This window comes from Lampris incognitus, chromosome 11, assembly GCF_029633865.1.
Source record: "Lampris incognitus isolate fLamInc1 chromosome 11, fLamInc1.hap2, whole genome shotgun sequence".
Lineage (NCBI taxonomy): Eukaryota > Metazoa > Chordata > Actinopteri > Lampriformes > Lampridae > Lampris > Lampris incognitus.
In genome coordinates, this window is record NC_079221.1 from 11,043,887 (window position 1) to 11,065,803 (window position 21,917).

General features: G+C 45.4%; 1 protein-coding gene across 2 annotated transcripts in view; it reads left to right on the forward strand.

Annotated features, from left to right (window-relative positions):
• Positions 1–21,917, forward strand: part of uxs1 (UDP-glucuronate decarboxylase 1) — a 109,130-nt gene that overhangs the window by 54,049 nt on the left and 33,164 nt on the right. For both annotated transcript variants that reach the window (XM_056289404.1, XM_056289405.1), the window contains 2 exons: positions 7,910–7,969; positions 10,038–10,159. In XM_056289404.1, coding sequence (XP_056145379.1) covers positions 7,910–7,969; positions 10,038–10,159 — 182 coding nt within the window. The remainder of the gene's footprint in view (positions 1–7,909; positions 7,970–10,037; positions 10,160–21,917) is intronic.

The window sequence follows — 21,917 nt, forward strand, 5'->3', positions numbered from 1 at the left end:
TAAATTACAATACCAATTAACACTTTATCATTACTACTGATTCTCCATTTACAACTCTTTCATAAATTTAGCAACGTCACTTACAGCTGTCTTTACGACAGTGGTTGTCATGGCAACCAAGGGATGCCGTGTCTCCGGCGCTGTGGCTTGTCTTGCTCAACAACCAACAGTCATTCAGTCTCAGACCAAATATAACAACATGCATTGTTACTTTTGACTCCCTGGTGTAAATACCGAGCCACAACTGGCAGAGAACCCATTCGGTTTCCACTCGCTAGCGAACAGGTTAACGTGTTTATAGCTTTTATTTACTGGCAAAATAATATAAATATAGGTGGCGCAGTGGTTAGCACGGTCGCCTTACAGCAAGAAGGTCCTGGGTTCGAGCCCTGGGGTAGTCCAACCTTGGGGGTCGTCCCAGATCATCTTCTGTGTGGAGTTTGCATGTTCTCCCCGTGTCTGCATGGGTTTCCCCCGGTGCTCCGGTTTCCTCCCACAGTATAAAGACATGTAGGTCAGGTGAATCAGCCGTACTAAATTGCCCCTAGGTACAAATGTGTGTGTGTGTGTGTGTGTGTCGGGTAGATGAAGCTCGTTAGCCTTGTCAGGCAGTTCATCTAGGAGACGGACAACTCTGATTTAAAACCTCTGCTGCCTTGCGGGTATACTCATTTATGGGAAAGGCTTCGGGAAGAAACCCTGAGGAAAAATCTGCATCCGTCTCCATCGCCAGTCGTCTCCTTTAGTCTCGCCACTGGTAGTAGGTGGTCTCGGACGAGACAGTGGGGTTGATGATGCACAACTCTTCCTCACTTTAATCATCGCGCAAGTCATCAGTCATCCATCAGAGCATGACTAGATGGTCCTCGTCGTTGCGACGGACAAAAACATGTCGACCCTGTGATGGCCTGGCAGCCTGTCCAGGGTGTCTCCCCCGCCTGCCGCCCAGTGACTGCAGGGATAGGCTCCAGCATCCCCGCGACCCTGACAGCAGGATAAGCAGTTCGGATAATGGACGGATGGATGGATAAACTTCCGTTTGTTCTGGCTAAGCCTTGTAGCATATGAGACAACATAAACAACAGGTTTTGTGACCATTCTTAACTGGAAAAAACAACACAAAAACAATGGTTCAGTGGGGCTGGATGTCTGTGGCTTTAAAGAGCAACCGCCAACTGAAGAGATCGGCCCTGACTCGAGCCAAGCATGGCTCCACTTACAACATTCAGTGTCAATGCTCACGGGCCTGCTCATGTCTTGATTTATACCGAAAATGACACATGAGCGGGGTTTGTGAATCCCAGTCAGAATCAAAACACAACCTATGTGCCACACTTGCACAGTAGAGTGCAGAGACTCTTCATACTCATTTCAGAGTAACCAACAGGTTACACACGCAAAATGTCTGTCCACGCACACACTCGCTACCTTTCCTCGCACTGGGCGGCCCGGCGGCCCAGTGGTCAGCACTGTCGCCTCCCAGCAGGAAGGTCCTGGGTTCGAACCCCAGGCTGTCCCAGGATCTTTCTGTGTGGAGTTTGCATGTTAGGGTTAATATACCTGCTTGTGCCCCTGAGCAAGGCAGTGGAAAGAAGGACTGGAGTTGGTCCCTGGGCGCTGCAGCTGCCTGCTGTTTCTATACAATAGGATGGCTTAAATGCAGAGAACACATTTCATTGTAACCGAACAACTGCACAATGACAAAAATGAAGTGGCCTTCTTCTTCTTCTCTTCTTCTTTCTTCTTCTTGTGTAACATGTGGACCTTCCATGTTTTCTTTTGGCTTCATTCTGAGCCTGTCTACATACTCAATAGTTTTTTCATCCCCATCTTCTGTGTGATTTCTTATGCGGAGGTTAGAGGGCTGTGTGTGTGTGTGCGTGTGTGTGTGTGTGCGTGTGTGCACGTGCAAACACTCCGCACTAGGCAGCCATTTATCAAAACAGTTCGCAATTATTTGTTTGGTAGGTTGTCATGGGAACTATGTGTGTGTGTGTGTGTGTGTGTGTGTGTGTGTGTGTGTGTGTGTGTGTGTGTGTGTGTGTGTGTGTGTGTGTGTGTGTGTGTGTTTCACCCTCTCTCAGTATAAGCGTAGCATCTTAATACTACATTCCATATGATAATAGAGACTGAGAGAGCAGACAGCTTGTCTGCATGTGTGGAGACGGTTGTGTTGACAATTTGGGTTGTTTCTGCACATAGTTGTTGTTCCACTGGAAAAAGGAGGCTAACTGGAACCCAGATCATCTGGTCAAAGTGCTCGGTGTGTGTGTTTGCGTGCACGCGATCATACGCTTGTGTGCTCATCTAGTGTGTTGGTAGGAAGGATAAGGTAGTTTTGCTGTTCATCAGTGAGTTTAGTTGTGTAATCACACAGCTGTAGTTACTGAGCATCAGCGAAGCAGTTGAAGAGTCTGCTGCTGTTGGCAAGGGATTTCTACTGACAGTACCGATGGTATGGACTATGAGCTGAACTGACCAAAAATGAGCAACATTAAAGAAATTGGAAAAAAAATCAAAAGAAATAGATGTGCAACTAATACATCTTGTTGTTTTGGGACGAGAGAACCGGTAAAATAGCTCCATGTCAGGATTCAAAGGCAGGGAGCATTACTGGTCCATTAGCTTTGACAGCAGGAAGAAGACCCTCTCTACATTACATTACATTACAGTCATTTAGCCAACGCTTTTATCCAAAGCGTCTTACAGTAAGTGCATTTAACGTAGGAAACGAGGAGAACTACTAGTCATCAGAGGTCATAAGTGCATCTAAACAAGCAGCTAAGAGCAAAACCAGTGCTAAAGTAAAAGTACAAGAAACTACTTTTTTTTTTGTTGATTTATCCCCCTTTTTCTCCCCAATTGTATCCCGCCAATTACCCCACTCTTCTGAGCCATCCGGCTCGCTGCTCCACCTGCTCTGCCGATCCGGGGAGGGCTGCAGACTACCACATGCCTCCTCCGATACATGTGGAGTCGCCAGCCGCTTCTTTTCACCTGACAGTGAGGAGTTTCACCAGGGGATGTAGCGCGTGGGAGGATCACGCTATTCCCCCCCCCCCCCGAACAGGTGCCCCAACCGACCAGAGGAGGCGCTAATGCAGCGACCAGGACACATACCCACGTCCGGCTTCCCACTCGCAGGCACGGCCAATTGGGTCTGTTGGGACGCCCAGCCAAGCCGGAGGTAACACGGGGATTTGAACTGGTGATCCCTGTGTTGGTAGGCAACGAAATAGACCGCTACACTACCCGGACACCCATTGGATAGAGATTTAAAATGTTGACTTTGCAGATATGTTGAACAGCAAGGTGTCCTCAAAGATCAAGTATATTTTGTAAATCTAGGTTGTTTGGAGCCAGTGTTTGTTCAGTCTCTGTTCATGATTCATCACTTCATTCATTCATCACAGACGTGTGTCGGGGTTAACCCTGGCCGAGGCAAGGCAACAAAATGAGCTGGAGTTGGTGCCCGGGCGCTGCACGGCTAAGATGGCTTAAATGCTCAGGAGGAAGGAATACAAATCCCGCTTGCCAGCTTTAAAAAATAACACACAGTTTACACTGTAGATGAGAGATATGAGTTAAGGATTATGTGTAAGTGTTTGATAAAGCTCCACATGCTGATATATAGTTTAAAAGATGTGGATCAGCTTAACTTGTGCTGTGCTTGTCTTGTAAGACAATCTTGTGCTTAATTGGTTATACTGATTTATACTGCTGATGTACTAGTGAGCGGAGACCTGCTGAGAAGATCCGGAGGAACTGTGTGTGTGAGAGAAAAACCTAACCGAATTGATTTTAGATGGCACGGTCACGCAGTGGTTAGCGCGGTTGCCTCACTCAAGAAGGTCCTGGGTTCGAGCCCCAGGGTAGTCCAACCTTGGTGGAGTTGTCCCGGGTCGTCCTCTGTGTGGAGTCTGCATGTTCTCCCCGTGTCTGTGTGGGTTTCCTCCGGGTTCTCTGGTTTCCTCCCACAGTCCAAAGACATGTAGGTCAGGTGAATCAGCCAATACTATCCATCTATCCATTATCTGAACCGCTTATCCCGCTCTCAGGGTCGCGGGGATGCTGAAGCCTATCCCAGCAGTCATTGGGTGGCAGGTGGGGAGACACCCTGGACAGGCCGCCAGTCCATCACAGGGCAACTAAATTGCCCCTAAGTGTGTGTGTGTGTGTGTGTGTGTGTGTGTGTGTGTGTGTGTGTGTGTGTGTGTGTGTGTGTGTGTGTGTGTGTTGGCCCTGTGTGATGGCCTGGCGGCCTGTCCAGGGTGTCTCCCCGCCTGCTGCCCAATGACTGCAGGGATAGGCTCCAGCATCCCTGCGACCTTGAGTTGGATAAGCGGCTTGGATAATGGATGGATGGATGGATGGATGGATGGATTAACTGATTATTACAAAATACCACATGATGAGCTGTAGTCTTCCCAAAAGTAAAAAAAGAAAAAGTTTGTGAAGTTTGATTTTTCTGAAGCATTGTGCTAATTTGATTACCGTGGTTTGTCTCTCTCCCGCGTTTCTCTACTAAAAAATTACAGAAACACTTGGAAATCTGAAAAACGATACGGCCACGCTGAGGATGTCAGTGTGGAGTAGCTCCACTCCATCCAGGAGATTTTTGCAACCATTTGACACACTGACTACATTTACAAGCACACCAGCCCCATGATTACTGGGAGGAATCAGTTTGAAGGCAGCATTTTGACTGACGCATGGTACAAAATAACAGGATTTCCTAAGACCCCCAACGTGGTCATTTGTTTGATAACCAGCCTGTGGCCATTTCACCATTACGGACAAAATACCATGCTCCTCCACTACATTCAGTCCTTTCTTATATTGTGCAGTGTCCATGTCCTCAAGCAAGCATGTTGCAGCATTTCTTCTGCTTGTATTTGTATTTTTCCATTCATTATTTTTATTGCAGAACACCAAAACAGCATTGCTGTCTGCCGTTCTCGCTCTATTTTTGTGTTTGTGTTGTGCAAACAACATCCAGTTCACTGCACCTGGTGACCTTTAATAGCAGTCTCGAAAAATAGGTGTTCATGCACCAGTAAATTGCTTATCCGATGCGAGGGTCTAAGGACAGGATGTGTTGCTGTAAAGCCCCGGGAGGCAAATTTGTGATTTGTGATATTGGGCTACACAAATAAAATTGACTTGACCTAAATTGCAAGATTGAGCAAAAATCAATGTGTCATAATCATGTTACGCTTACTCCGACTGACTGATACAGACAACCAGATAAAGATGCAGATGTGTATGTATGTGTGTGTGTATGTATATACACTACCGTTCAAAAGTTTGGGATCACATTGAAATGTCCATATTTTTGAAGGAAAAGCACTGTACTTTTCAATGAAGATAACTTTAAACTAGTCTTAACTTTAAAGAAATACACTCTATACATTGCTAATGTGGTAAATGACTATTCTAGCTGCAAATGTCTGGTTTTTGGTGCAATATCTACATAGGTGTATAGAGGCCCATTTCAAGCAACTATCACTCCAGTGTTCTAATGGTACAATGTGTTTGCTCATTGGCTCAGAAGGCTAACTGATGATTAGAAAACCCTTGTGCAATCATGTTCACACATCTGAAAACAGTTTAGCTCGTTACAGAAGCTACAAAACTGACCTTCCTTTGAGCAGATTGAGTTTCTGGAGCATCACATTTGTGGGGTCAATTAAACGCTCAAAATGGCCAGAAAAAGAGAACTTTCATCTGAAACTCGACAGTCTATTCTTGTTCTTAGAAATGAAGGCTATTCCATGCGAGAAATTGCTAAGAAATTGAAGATTTCCTACACCGGTGTGTACTACTCCCTTCAGAGGACAGCACAAACAGGCTCTAACCAGAGTAGAAAAAGAAGTGGGAGGCCGCGTTGCACAACTGAGCAAGAAGATAAGTACATTAGAGTCTCTAGTTTGAGAAACAGACGCCTCACAGGTCCCCAACTGGCATCTTCATTAAATAGTACCCGCAAAACACCAGTGTCAACATCTACAGTGAAGAGGCGGCTGCGGGATTCTGGGCTTCAGGGCAGAGTAGCAAAGAAAAAGCCATATCTGAGACTGACCAATAAAAGAAAAAGATTAAGATGGGCAAAAGAACACAGACATTGGACAGAGGAAGACTGGAAAAAAGTGTTGTGGACGGATGAATCCAAGTTTGAGGTGTTTGGATCACAAAGAAGAACGTTTGTGAGACGCAGAACAAATGAAAAGATGCTGGAAGAATGCCTGATGCCATCTGTTAAGCATGGTGGAGGTAATGTGATGGTCTGGGGTTGCTTTGGTGCTGGTAAGGTGGGAGATTTGTACAGGGTAAAAGGGATTCTGAATAAGGAAGGCTATCACTCCATTTTGCAACGCCATGCCATACCCAGTGGACAGCGCTTGATTGGAGCCAATTTCATCCTACAACAGGACAATGACCCTAAACACACCTCCAAATTGTGCAAGAACTATTTAGAGCAGAAGCAGGCAGCTGGTATTCTATCGGTAATGGAGTGGCCAGCGCAGTCACCAGATCTGAACCCCATTGAGCTGTTGTGGGAGCAGCTTGACCGTATGGTACGCAAGAAGTGCCCATCCAACCAATCCAACTTGTGGGAGCTGCTTCTGGAAGCGTGGGGTGCAATTTCTCCAGATTACCTCAACAAATTAACAGCTAGAATGCCAAAGGTCTGCAATGCTGTAATTGCTGCAAATGGAGGATTCTTTGACGAAAGCAAAGTTTGATGTAAAAAAAATCTTATTTCAAATACAAATCATTATTTCTAACCTTGTCAATGTCTTGATTCTATTTTCTATTCATTTCACAACATATGGTGGTGAATAAGTGTGACTTTTCATGGCAAACACAAAATTGTTTGGGTGATCCCAAACTTTTGAACGGTAGTGTATATATATATATATATATATATATATATATATATATATATATATATATATATATATATATATATATATATATATATATATATATAATTACTTCTGAGTAATACCCTTGTACTGAAATGCACAAGAAGTATTTGACATCTTTTTCAACCCGACTGATCAGCTGACCCAGTTTCTTTCCACCTTGTGCTTCTGCATTGCTGTGCTTTGTTGAATTACAATCATTCTCTCTCGCTGACCTCCACCTTCTTACACCTACATTTACTCATTAAACAGAAACCTTATCCAAAGCCACTTAAAACAGTCAGCAGTTGGCAAGTAGGTTGGTGTGTCACTAACAGGCATCATAGAGTGCATGTCACGTCAAGTGCATTCTGTATAAATGTGGCTGTAGGGTCCAGGTGGTGTGGCGGTCTATTCCGTTGCCTACCAACATGGGGATCAGCAGTTTGAAACCCCATGTTACCTCCGGCTTGGTCGGGCGTCCCTACAGACACAATTGAGCGTGTCTGTGGGTGGGAAGCCGGATGTGGGTATGTGTCCTGGTCGCTGCACTAGCGCCTCCTCTGGTCGGTCAGGGCGCCTATTTGGAACTGGGGAGAATAGCGTGATCCTCCCACGTGCTATGCCCCGCTGGTGAAACTCCACACTGTCAGGGGAAAAGAAGCGGCTGGCGACTCCACATGTATCAGAGGAGGCATGTGGTAGTCTGCAGCCCTCCCCGGATCGGCAGAGGGGGTGGAGCAGCAGGAGCAGTGGGGTAATAGGCCCAATACAATTGGGGAGAAAAGGGGGGGGGGTCCAAAAAAAGTGCCTCGGATCACCAAGGAACAGGAGAGAAACAGGATGTGTGAAATACAAAGCCACATGCAGTGTTACGTACACAACACAGCCAGGAGGGAACTTCCTGTTCCACACGTCACCGGGTTTTAACCCCGTGTTTTATCTGCTTGGTCTCTTCCAAAGCATTGGCTGTAATCTCACTGTCTTGTTTTGTGTCTTAGGGCTGGCCAAGCGGGTGGGTGCCAGACTCCTTCTAGCCTCTACGTCTGAGGTATACGGAGGTAAGACAGCACACAACTCTCTGTAACAGTATCTCAAATGTTCTGCAAAATGTTTGCGTCGTACACAGCGAGACATTGGAAGCGGTGCTCATCCCTGATGCGAGTTTGTGGTCACGGGTAGTCGAATGGTCAGGAAGTCACTGGGTGAGGCGTGCGGTAGGTTTGTTTTAGGTAAAATATATACTATATACTGAGACAAACATTTGATTAATTGACCCTGGATGTGAACTGTATGTAACTGCTCTGACTTACATACAGATGTGGTTTACAAACAGACTCAAAAACAGACCTTGTTCATAATCCGGGGACTTCCTGTAAATACATTTAGGCAGAGTTAACAGGTTATCTTTTTACCTCCTCTCATCAGTAAAACAATATACACATTATACAGCAATATACAGCTTCTAGTTTTTTTCAGTGAAACAAACAGTATGTACGCTCGCCTCTCATTAGATTCAGCGTTATTGTACGTTTATCAGAACAGTACGAACATTCAGTGCTAGGAATGTTCCGGTGGGCAGCCATACCAACATGTACCCTGGCTCTGCCAATGACAGAAGCGAAGCAGGTGTGGGCTTGGCTACTACTTGAATGGGAGACCTCCTGGGAAAACTGAGTTGCTGCTGGAAGTGGCGTTGGTGGGCCAGTAGGGGGCAGTCTTCTCTCTGGTCCTAATAAAAACAACAAATATTAAATCCCAATGCCCCAGTGCAGTGACGGGGACACTGTGCTGTAGGAGATGCCGTCCTTCGGATGAGACATTAAACCGAGGTCCTGACTCACTGTGCTCATTAAAGGTCCCATGGCACTTACCACAAAGAGTAGGGGGTTCCCCGGTGTCCTGGCTACATTCCCAACCTGGCTCTCCATCTAGCCACCTAATCATCCCCCCATATAATTGGCTCAATGGTTCCTCCCTCTCCACCTCAAGCTGATGTGTGGTTGAGCGTTCTGGCGCAAAATGGCTGCCGTGCATCATCCAGGTGGGTGCTACACATTGGTGGTGGTTGAGGTGAGTTTTCCCCCTTCCCTGTGATGTACTTCGGGTGGCTAGATAAAGCGCTATTTAAATGTAATCCATTATCAAAAACATGCTTCTTGTTGAAAGTTTTTTGAAACGCTCACACCTATCACCAGAACAAGTAGGCTTGTGTTCAAGTGCAGCTTTATCAAACAGTCAACAATCAATTCGTTAACCACATCAGCTCTATTCCACATCAAATCTCATTAGGCCCATTATTTGCTATGTACTTATCCTGGCTATTCTCTTTCCAGGCCTAGTTCAGATATCCGGTTGTGCATATTAATTTTGCTTGCCCCTGCTCATGTGGTAGGTGGGCCTGTTTGCTTTTTAGTGTTGCATTCCAGTCTGGTGTACAAGAGGAGAGCGCAACGTGCATATCGGGTGCGGCGTTCAGTCTATTTCTGGCGGAAACCAAGTGTGATAGAATTACCGACAAGCTTCCTCATGTGGCTCAAAGGTGTACTGCAGCTATAAATAAAAGACTATGAAAGTAATTCTGCAAAATTTTATTTGGCAACCCATCGCAGGAGATTTGATTTGGCAACCAAAACACCTGTGGGTTGCGACCCAGTCTCTGGGATAACTGCACTATCAAAAACCCCCCCCCCCTCCACTGCGGACGCTCGAAGTGCATTAATTGAGTCATCAAAAGTTCTAAATAACTTTTTTAAGTTTTTTTGACATGCATGGAGTCCAAGTAGAGAAACACTTGCTCTGAGAAGTGTAAAATACTGCCTGTTTTATGTCTCTCTGACAATTCTTGTGGAAATAAACTTTCTTAAATGTTTTTTAGGCAGAAACGTGTGGTCCATGGTTAGACATGCGGTCTGCTTGATTTCTGAACGGAAGTGTGTGTGTGTGTGTGTGTGTGTGTGTGTGTGTGTGTGTGTGTGTGTGTATATGTGTGTGTGTGCGTCCCACATGAGAAACGCAATGTTGTAAGGATGCTATCCCAAATATGCTTCTATTCGGTTCTCTCCACCACTGGACGGATATCATTATTAACACAAATGCTCCATAAATGTGTGTGTGTTTGTGTTTCAGACCCGGAGGTGCACCCTCAGAACGAGGAGTACTGGGGGCATGTGAACCCCATCGGTCCTCGAGCCTGCTATGACGAGGGCAAACGTGTCGCAGAGACCATGTGTTACGCCTACATGAAGCAGGTATCACCACCTACAGCTCACCCCTGATAACGAGTAGGTTTTTTTCTTATAGTGAGGTTGTACACTAGCTGTTGATTACTCTCTAGAACTTTAAACCTTTTTATTTTCTTCTTCTCTTCCCCCTTTCTCTGTTGATTTTGCATCAAACTGATATTTTGTTGGGAAAGGTCTCTTAAGTGCAGCTGTTACGGCGCCTGTAGGGGCGTTGCCGTCGTTAGTCTTACATCTTCAGGTCGACGTTTGCGTGTTGAGAACGTGTCAGAGAAACGTTTGTGTATTGGTGGGTCAGATTCATAGTGGACACGTCCATGTCAGACGGAGAACAGGTTATGACCCCTGACCAGATAAAGTTGTTCTGATGTTGGTTTGAGAAGCCGGACTCTTTGCTGGTATTTTTCTGTACTTTGTGTCCTTCATGCTGATCACAGTGATCACATGTGTCACGTAGGATCTTTTGATATTTATCACAAGAGGAAACAACATGGGATGATACTTGCTCATTTTGCCGTCAGTGTGCTGGTCCCTGTTTTGGAAATCAGTTTTTCTCCTGAATCTTCTTTCTCCCTTAGCACATCTATTGCTGCCTATATCTCATCTGTAACCAAACTCCCACTGAACCTTCTCCTCCTCCTCCTCCTTGTCCTTGTGCTTCTTTTTCTGCTTATTTCTTTTCCTCTATTTTTCTTCTTCCTTTTCTTCTTCTGAGCACTGATGAAGGCAAAACCTCTACTGTGCTTTGATTTTCTGTTTTGTGAGACATCTTTCGCTTTGTCCTTGTCTTTTTTTGGATTTTCTCCCCCCCCCCCTTTTTCTCCCCAATTGGCTCCACCCCCTCTGCCGATCCGGGGAGGGCTGCAGACTACCACATGCCTCCTCCCATACATGTGGAGTCGCCAGCCGCTTCTTTTCACCTGACAGTGAGGAGTTTCACCAGGGGTGACGTAGCGCGTGGGAGGATCACGCTATTCCCCCCGAACAGGCACCCCAACTGACTAGAGGAGGCGCTAGTGCAGCGACCAGGACACATACCCACATCCGGCTTCCCACCCACAGACACGGCCAATTGTTTCTGTAGGGATGCCCGACCAAGCTGGAGGTAACACGGGGATTCGAACTGGCGATCCCCATGTTGGTAGGCAACGGAATAGACTGCCACGGTACCCGGACGCCCTGTCCTTGTCTTTTATTGTGACATGGAACACATTCCCATTTTTTTGTATCTCGGCATCCTAGTTTTCCTTCTTTCTAAAGTTTAAGTGAGAGGTTGATTTTAATGACTTTCCTCGCATGAACACTTGCACACCAGTCTCTGTATTGATGCCGAGGCACAGCCCTCCATCCATCAATGCTTCTTTGCATTTTAGAGGTCTACATTAAACCTCCACAAGCCAAAGTTTGCATAATTTCCCAGCAGGGTAGAAATTGAGCAATAGCACATATCCTTTCCAGTACTAATGCATGTACATGCAGACCGTGTATGCACATCAGCCGGGCTGATGGACAGAAAGCCTGAGTCAAACGTTCTATCCCCCCGCTCCGCTGGTTGCACACCTTCCGTCAGGCGTGTGTGACTCTTCTTCTCTGTCTGTCTGTCCCTGTGACTGACGCCAGCCTTTGATGATCGGTTGTGATTGTCTCATCTTCCCTTCTTCTTTTGACAGGTGATATTTCTTTATCTTGCCTCTTCCCTCTCTCCCCTTTTTGCCAGTCGCTTTTTTTCCGGCCTTGACCAGAAGGATTCTGGGAAAGGGCCCGCTGTCCATATGCAGATGTCATTCATTCCAGACAGGATGACTGGGATATCACAAATGACATCTATCGCCCGGTCCTTAAATTGCAATTCAGTGACATTTGAAAAGTGATGAGTGTAGGTTACGCAGTCTTATGAAAGAAGCATGTCTTACTTTCTCCTCGGAAAGATGTAAGTCACCGGAAACAATGAATAGCAGACTTTTGTCCATAAGCGGACTTTATTTTTGCAGTCTGGAGGCTCGATTTGACCCAGTCCAGAAAGAGTCCAGGTCATGGGACAAGTCCTAGTCTATGCTCTCCACACTGGCTTTGCCCTCCCACCTCTGAGGTTTGATGTGTGCTTCGTATGAACGTTAATCTCACAAGACCGAATGGCAGGACGCTTCATGAATCACTTCTTCATTCTGAGCTACAGAGAGTCCAGAGCAAACGAAAAAATAAGATATCTATGTCCTCCCCATTTGTCATCCTTTCATCCTCTCTGTCTGTCTGTCTCTCTCTCTCTGCCTCTGTCTCTCTCTTTGTCTCTTTCTCTGCCTCTCTCTGTCTCTCTCTCTCTGTTTGTTTCTCTGTCTCTGTCTGTCTCTCTGTCTCTCTCTGCCTCTGTCTCTCTCTGTCTCTCTCTCTCTGCCTTTGTCTCTCTGTCTCTGTCTGTCTCTCTGTCTCTCTCTGCCTCTGTCTCTCTCTCTGTCTGTCTCTCTCTGCCTTTGTCTCTCTCTCTGTCTCTCTCTCTGTCTGTCTCTGTCTGTCTCACTCTCTCTCTCGGACACCCCTCATATGCAGGCATGCCCATATTTTGAGTATCTAATCGAATCAATCGTTTCGAGACAAGCTCCCCCTCGGTTTCCCTTGATTTGCTCGGGCACAGGGGTTTACTTATTCAACATGATACTTGAGTCCAGTGCTGAAATGAATGCGTAGTTGTCTCTCCCTTTCAGTCAAGAATCGTGTGTGTGTGTAAATATTCATGTTGATTCTTAAGATACCAAGCCTCTCACTTCTTCTCCACCCAATTTGTTCTCTGCTGAAGCTTCCTGTCTCTTCCCCGTAATGCTGCGCTGTCACTTTTCCAACGCTATGGGTGGATCAGAACCCCCTTTGTCCCTGCTATTATCTGTCTCTTAAACATACACACACACACACACACACACACACACACACACACACACACACACACACACACATCCACCCCTGGACCTCAGCCTCAAATTAGCTGAATCAAATCACTGGATGTCAGACCCAAGCCAGCAAAGACCCCCCTCTGCTCTGTCAAGCCATCTAAGTGTCACATCCCACCAAACTGGGGTGGCCATCTTCCCTGTGGGGTTTCTCTTTTGCCCTGAATCCTTTCTTCCCCAGACCCTTCCTCCAATGTCTTCTGCATATTGGTTGTTGTTGTTCTTCCTATTGTTATAATAGATGCGTGCTACTCAGCCCTCTCCTCATGTCATTTCCTCTCTATTTAGTTCCACGTTGTTGCAGAGGGGAATAGCTTAAGTGCTAATGCAGTGGTTCCCAGCCTTTTTTGGCTCGTGATGCCACTTTGACGCCACAACACTTTAGTGACCCCAGACAGTCAAAACAGACAATTTGGTTCTAAAATTGATTTGTTTTCTATCTTGTAACAGTTTTGTAATACTATGTTGCAAGTAAGCATACATTTTTGACGAAATGTAGGCTACTTCATGTATATTATTGTGGACAGCAGCCGGAGGCAGAATAGCCAGCTGGAGGCAGATTAGCCAGGATGAGTCCCAGATTAGTGCACAGTAAAGATTTATTTCCCCAGTGCAGGATACAGTATGTACGGGTGCGCTTGTGTTTACAAGGCTGCAAATTCATGATGATCAAACAATGACTCATATTTAACAATGAATAATGGAAGTGAAAAAACGAGTTAGATAGGCTACAATATGGGTTAATTGGGGTGTCTGGGTAGTGTAGCGATCTGTTTCGTTGCCTACCAACACGGGGATCCTGGTTCGAATCCCCGTGTTGCCTCTGGCTTGGTCGGGCGTCCCTACAGACACAATTAGCCTTGTCTGCGGATGGGAAGCCGGATGTGGGTATGCGTTCTGGTCGCTGAACTAGCATCTCCTCAGGTTGGTCGGGGCCCCTTCTGGGGGGGGGGGGGACTGGAGGGGAACTGGAGGGAATAGCGTGATCCTCCCACGCACTACGTCCCCCTGCCGAAACTCCTCACTGTCAGGGGAAAAGAAGTGGCTGGCGACTCCACATGTATCGGAGGAGGCATGTGGTAGTCTGCAGCCCTCTCCGGATCGGCAGAGGCGCTGGAGCAGCGGCTGGGCTGGCTCGGAAGAGTGGGGTAATTAGCCGGATGCAATTCGGGAGAAAAAGAGGAGAAATAAAAAAATAAAAAAAACGAATATGGGTTAATCTGGTTAACACCGACTCCACTAATAGACCTACAGCTCAGTTCTTGAAGCATGTCACTAAGCAGGCCCCACCTCACTAGTGAAGACAGACTTTTGTATTAATAGGGGGGGGGGGGTCACACATTATGGCTCTATCCATATGTGTTATGTATTTTATGTATTATGATGTCTCTTAACTCACAATATTTAATGGGATGGTTGAGCTTGCACATCTCACTGCAGCACTTCAGAGTTGGGTGGTGTAGTAGACGGAGCACATCTCATCTCTGCCATTACATCCAGTTGTGAACGGTACTTCGACTTCATGCACACAAGAGCACTAATTCCGGCTTCACACAAATATGTACTTCCAAAGGAACCAACAGTTTTAAAGCACACTGTGAGATCTCTGGGCACTCCTGCTCCAAACCAGAATTCCTCCACCACTACTCGCGAATGCTGTCCCTGCTGCGTTCTATCACATGATAGTTCAGTCAGCTGTTCAGCGGCGGTGGCAGGCAGGTCCACCGAGCGTGCATCACAGCGGAATAGGTCCCTCACCCAGTCAAACACTGACCTATCCAAGTCTGGAAAGTAAGTGGAAAAGTGCTCTTCTAGGCATTTCAGGCGGTCGCACATCATCTTTGTGGAGCACTGGCCATCGATGCTGTTGTCTGTTAGAAACTTGCTCAGCAGGGGGAAAGGGGTGAAGTTTGCCTTTGAAAGGCTTTTTCTCCAGAATGCGAGTTTCCCTCTGAATCCACCAATCCGGTCACTCATCTGCATCATATTCTTGTTTTTCCCTTGCGTGCTCATGTTAAGTTCATTAAGTTTCCCAAAGATGTCCGTTACATATGCAAAGAGGCAAATTTTTTTGCTGGTCACACAGAAAAGTCAACAGTCTTTTTCACACCATGGAAAATGTCAACAATTAATTTCTCAGCTTGAAAAATCACTCCAGCACCCTACCTCTCCACAACCACTGGGCTGCTGTGTGAACGTGCAAATTGTCGTGTTCAGAGTCCATATCCCCGCATAGTTTTGCAAATACACATGCACGCCGTGGATGTGGCCTGATGTAGTTGACTATGGTTAAGAACTGCTGCAATACATCCATGATGGGCACACTCAGTTCCTTAGATGCCAGTTGCTCATGATGAATCATGCAATGAGTCCATACTACAGAGGGGGCCAATTCCACGGTTAACGTCTGTAGGGCTGCTCGCCATCCCACCATAGCCCCGTCTGTGCAAAATCCTATCAAACACTCCCGTGGAATCGTTTCCTTCAGCCCACAGCAGTGCAACACAAAAACAAAAACACATATCTAAAACCTACAAGAACACATATATCAAACTACAAAAAAACTACAAAAACACATATATCCAACATATAAAAAAAAAGAAAAAAATTTCACTGTCCAGAAGAACTAATGCCAGCCAGGATGACTGTCGGAACTGCCAGTCTGCATGGGCTAGCAGTTAGCTTAGCCTGCCTTGCTTCCGCGTCCTGTCAGCCCACCCTCAGTGTTTCCTCTTCGGGCACAGCTCCGGGCAGGGCCTTGGTCCCTGGGCCCACCAGACACAACAGACCAGGCTCTCCCAACCGAGCCAACGCCAGCTCTCCCAGCCAGACACCTTCGACACACCTCCCCGCACTCCACACGACAACACAAAATCTTTATCACTGTGGTCGTCTGAATGTTTGGGTTGTGCTTAAGGTGACTTCAGAAAATAAAATAAAGTGTGGAGCAGATGCATCTTAGGACAGTGCAGCAGGAGTACATTACTCCCGTTATTTCACTGCTGCTTCGGCTTCCATAAAGGACCACTTTAAGATTCTACGTGTGTCTATAAATCTTTAAATGGTCAGGCCCAACAATAATAATAATAATTTTATTTATATAGCACTTTTCAAAAACAAGTTACAAAGTGGTTCACAAAAGACATAAAAACGAGAATTTACCAGTAATAAATAAAAGTAGAATTGAAACAGTAATGGTGACAAGCGACAAGGTATGGGTTGCCAACACAGTAAAGTAAAGTAAAAATGGAAGAAGAGCAGATTCAAGAGAAAGCAACTCTGAAAAGAAGAAACAGGGCTAACGTGCCTGATCTCCGCCAGCAGGTCATTCCAGAGTCGTGGGGCCCGGACTGCAAAGGCTCGGTCTCCTCTGGTTTGTAGCCTTGACCTGGGAATTACTAACTGACCTCCGCCGGAGGATCTCAGGCTACATTCAGGCTCAGAAGGGGCTAGTGATATAATTAGGGGCCAACCCCAAACGTGCTTTAAAAGTTCATCATTAAAATTTTTAAATCAATTCTAAAACACACAGGGAACCAATGAAGGAACACTAAAATAGGTGTTATGTGGAGTCTTCTAGTGGATTTTCTAAGTGGTCTTGCTGCAGCGTGTTGAACTACAATGCAGCTCTGACGTTCTTAAAAGATTTGAGCCGGCTAGGCCTCAGGTGTTTATGCACTGGCCTGTTAGATCAAGTCAGGTCATCTGAGATTAGATCGGATTAGATTAGACGAGATTAGACGCAATCAGAGATTGGTTAAATTAGATTGGATGAAACTTTAATGACCCCTGTGGTCAGGTATGCATTTTTTAAGGACTCCATCTAAAGATGACAAATCCCCTTGTAGCTATGTTGCTGCTGCTTGTTGAAAAAAAGCCTTCCAGCTGACCTGAGATGTGCCAAGACCCCAAGCTCCTTTAAAGCATCCCTAAAAAAAAATCTCAAAAAGCCTTTGAGGCTGGTTTATCTGTGTGTTTGTGTGTTTGTGTGTGTGTGTGTGTGTGTGTGTGTGTGTGTGTGTGTGTGTGTGTGTGTGTGTGTGTGTGTGTGTGTGTGTGTGTGTGTGTGTGTGTGTGTTCTCAGATTGCCTCTCACACCAAAAAGGAAAAACAAAACATAAAGAAACATCTTTTTCTTTATTCAAATGGATCTAAAATGGTGAGGACTCATACGGTCCTAAATTGCATATAGATTTGTTTATATGGATAAAAGGCGTTATGTAAATGTAATTCCTATCTCTGTTTGGCTTGTCTCAATCATGTTTTGCTTTGTTTTTGTTTACAACACATTATCTTTCTTTGGATATAATGTACACTGCACAAAATAGTGTTTTACATAGCTGTTAGATTGTTATGCTGAATGCATAATTTGCATAATGCACTGGGTGGCACGACGGCCCAGTGGTTAGTGCTGTCGCCTCACAGCAAGAAGGTCCTTGGTTCAAACCTCGGGGTAGTCCATCCTTGGGGGGGGGGGGTCATCCCAGGTTGTCCTCTGTGTGGAGTTTGCATGTTCTCCCCATGTCTGCGGTGGGTTTTCTCCGGGTGCTCCAGTTTCCCCCACCATTAAAAGAAACAGGCATGTTAGGGTTTATACTCCTGTCTGTGCCCCTGAGCAAGGCATGGGACAAGAACCGGAGCTGGTCCTCGGGCGCGGCGTGAAGACACCAGCCCACTGCTCCTGGCTACACATATCACAGCTGGGATGGGTTAATTTGCAGTAACTGAATTTCCCCAAGGGGATTAATAAAGGAAACTTCATTAATTAATTAATAATTTACTTTACTATGTTCTTTTCTGAATCTAATTACCTTTTAGGGTATGGAAGTGTACAGTGATTATATGGATTGCTCGTTTGTCATGTATTCATATCAAAGCTCCATTCCATTTTTTTAGTTATTGACACCCATGGTGATAACTGATAACTGCGTTGGTGTTTGACCGCTGCCTGCCCAGAAAGTCCACTGAAAAGAAATGAATCAGTGGTGCTGTTGTCAGCAAGTTCTCCACCGCCAAACAAAAAAACCCGGTTGAACCTGAGTTTTACTTATTGATGTGGTACTATCTGTTAGTAAAGGTCCCCTTCCAGCTTGTTCTGTCATATCTGCTTGTTAGACACAACAACTTCACTTCTTCTTCAAACTCAAAACTACCTGCCTTCCTACTCCACATTTGGCTTTATGTCGATTAATTCTTCTTCTTCTTTTGGCTGGGTCATAGTACACAGAGCTTAAATCCCGTTTTAGCTGAGAGCCCAGAATGTCCCTGACGGTATCTTGGGTCTCTCCGTCATATCCCCCCCATTGGTTATTACCTCGGTATCTTTTGTATGCATGCATGCACATCCATGCACTACAGTGTGGTGGTTGTTTAACCTGCAGGTTGTGGTGTCTGTCTCCTGTAAGATGACGAGGCTGCTGTGCTCCCGCATCTCATAAAAGAGTAATGATATTCAAGATGAGGATTTTAAAAAACAGTAACCCCACACTGATGAGAAGTACGCAGAATGTTATCTTTAGAATATGTTCGGCTTGCAGATAGGAAGGGGAGGGGTCATTCCAAGAGCCCGAACACATGTACAGGTTGCCTCTTTCACACACACACCACTTCATCATGTTGCCCCCATTGTGTCTTTGTTGATTACCGTAGAGAGCATTGTCTGGTTGCGCCCGTTGTAGCAGGTTGCATGATTACAAGAAGATCATTTTTATAGCCTTAATTTTCATATTTATATGCAGAAGAGAAGCACCTGGGAACATTAGTCGTGTGATGCTACAGTGTGATACATGAGGTGCAGTTGTTTATTCTACTTTACTGCTGTGTTTGTGTGTGAACTGTAATCTGACATCTTTAGCAAACTGCTAATTGCTCAAATTAAAAGTATTTGGGTATGAGGGCTTCTGGGTAGCATAGCAGTCTATTCCATTGCCTACCAAGATGGGGATCACTGGTTCAAATCCCCGTGTTACCTCTGGCTTGGTCAGGCATCCCTACAGACACAATTGGCCGTGTCTGCGAGTGGGAAGCCGGATGTGGGTATGTGTCCTGGCACATGTGTCGGAGGAGGCACGTGGTAGTCTGCAGCCCTCCCCGTATCGGCAGAGGGGGTGGAGCAGTGACCGGGGCGGCTCAGAAGAGTGGGGTAATTGGCTGGGTACAATTGGGGCAAAAAACAGGGGGAAAATCCAAAAAAGAAAAAGTATTTGGGTATTTTTTAGCCAACAGCTTTGCTCTGGCCTCCTTGGGTATTTGGTTATTTTTGATTAGTGGTGTTAAAGGAGTAAAATGGGGTAATGGAAGTGATTTGTATCTGGTTTTGTTCACTAACTCAGAGCCACTAGGATAGCCCAGAGGGAATATGGTATTATTGTTATCAATCTAAGTATGCAGAGTAAAACCAGCACACTGTCAAAAAATGTGAGGATCAGAGGTCTCATTGAAGGGACATTATTTTAAAAAAGTAGTTTTCAGTACAGGAAATGCTTACATTTGCATTTTTGACCTGTTTGAGTGTGAAATAAACCACAGTCAGTTTATTGTTGCATGTTATAAGCCATCAGTTTGGAATATGATTACCGGTATTCAAAGAGTGTAGATACACTTCAGTGTGTAAACTGATCCCCTGCACTTGATATCTCACCTCTAACTCGCTTGGTTTACATCTTGCAGTTCGTCATGGTGTAGCAATGGTTGCATGTCCAAAGAAGTGGAATCAAGTGCGACTGGACTTGGTATATATCCGTGAAGACGTTTCGCCTCTCATCCAAGAGGCTTCCTCAGTTCGTGCCTTTCTGACTAGACCAAGCTAGTCTGACTGGCTGGTGATGAGACTCAGAATTTATCCTCTTTGGAGTCATTGTCAGAGCTATAGATGTCCATGGTGCTTTGTGTGCCGATGTTTACCAACTCCCGTCGCTAACAGAGCCATAGATATGAGTGGCTCTTTTGTGTACCGATGTTTGGCTGCGCCCGTCGTTATCGGAGCTATTGATATGCGTGGCTCTCCTGTGCTACGATGTCCAACTGCGCAATTTGCTGATGATACCTAGCTCTTCCTATCATTCCACCAGATGACCTCACAGTCCTGGCACGGATATCGTCATGCCTTGCTAATATCTATGCATGGATGAAAGAATGCCACCTTCGGCTTAACCTATTTAGGACTGAGCTCCTTGTCATCCCAGCCAGTCCATCCATACATCAACAGATCAATATCCAGCTCCGATCAACCCAACTCATGCCCACAAAGTCTGCTCGAAACCTGGGTGTCATGATTGATGACCAACTAACCTTTAAGTTTCACATGGCCTTGATTGCTCGGTCATGCTAATTTACCCTGTATAACGTCAGGAAAATTAGACTCTACCTGTCTGAGCATGCAGCAGAACTCCTGGTACAGGCTGTTGTAATTTAACAGGAATTGACTACTGCAACTCCTTACTGGCAGGTCTGCCTGCATGCACTTTCAAACCTCTGCAAATGATCCAGAATGCCACGGCGTGTCTGGTCTTCAACCAACTGAAAACAGCACATGTCACTCTGCTGTTCATATCCCTCCACTGGTTTCCAGTTGTTGCCCACATCAAATTCAAAGCCTTGATGCTTGTTTACAAAACAGCAACTAAAATGGCTCCCACCTACCTTAACTCCCTCATTCAGGTCTACACTCAGTCTCGCTCACTATGCTCTGCCAATGAAAAGCGCATGGCACTTCCGCCACAATGGGGCCCTAAGTCAATAGCCAGACTCTTCTCTTCTGTAGTTCCCCAGTGGTGGAATGAGTTACCAAACTCCATTCCATCCGCTGAGTCCCTCTCCATCTCTAAGAAGAAGCTAAAGACCCAGCTCTTCTCCAACACCTCCACACCCGATGGTATTAATAAAAATACAAAAACAAAAAAAAACAAAAAAAAGCAAAATGCTTTTATGCACCCTATCTATGCATTGCCTTTATGCACTGCTTGTTCACACCTTATGTCCTATCGGACTTGAACCTAGTTTTTTGGCACTTACTTGCATTGTTGTCTCCTGACTAGATCCTTGCTTGTTTTGTTTTAACTCTCAGATGAATGTCTCTTTGGATAAAAGCGTCTGCTAAATTAAATTGTAACATGGTAACCCATTGACTACAAGACTTGATTGTTCGCTTACCATCTGATCTACCCAAACCTTGACATGTGCCCTTGCCTGGAGATGATCAACATTATCCGTTCACCTGTGAGTCGTCATAATGGTTTGACTCATCTGTATTTACACAGTGAAGTAGTTTTCACGAAGAGTATTGCACCTTTGCAAATGACTCCCTGACCTAATGGATTTGTTTATTGCTAAAATAGACTCCCCATGGTTATTCTAGCCCAGGTTTAGCTCAGAATGGAGAATGGCTCCATCATTCTGAGTAATGCTTGTATAGTCAGGGGTCAGTATTGATGTGGGGAACAGGGATTCCCACAATTTGTTTCGAGTGACTAGCTCTATTGTTGTCCCTTTACCGATGAATGGCCTGTCAGGTCTTGTAAATTCTAGAAGAGATTATTTTGATCAGTGCTTTTTGATGAGCTGCTGACATGCAACTGATTTCTTTTTCGTTGATCCCTGTCACGTGCTTTATTATAGGCTTTAACCAGGCTGTATGTTGGCTGTTTCTGGTACATCAAGCAACAGGTGTTAGCTTACAAGATAAATTAATTCATTTTTTTCTTCTGTTTCTAAAATGAATGAGTCAGAGGATTTTTATTTAATGGTGGGAATATGTAGGTTATTCAAATTTATAAATGGCATTGAATTATTGTCTGTAGCAATCCCAATTATTCAGTCTTTATTTGCTT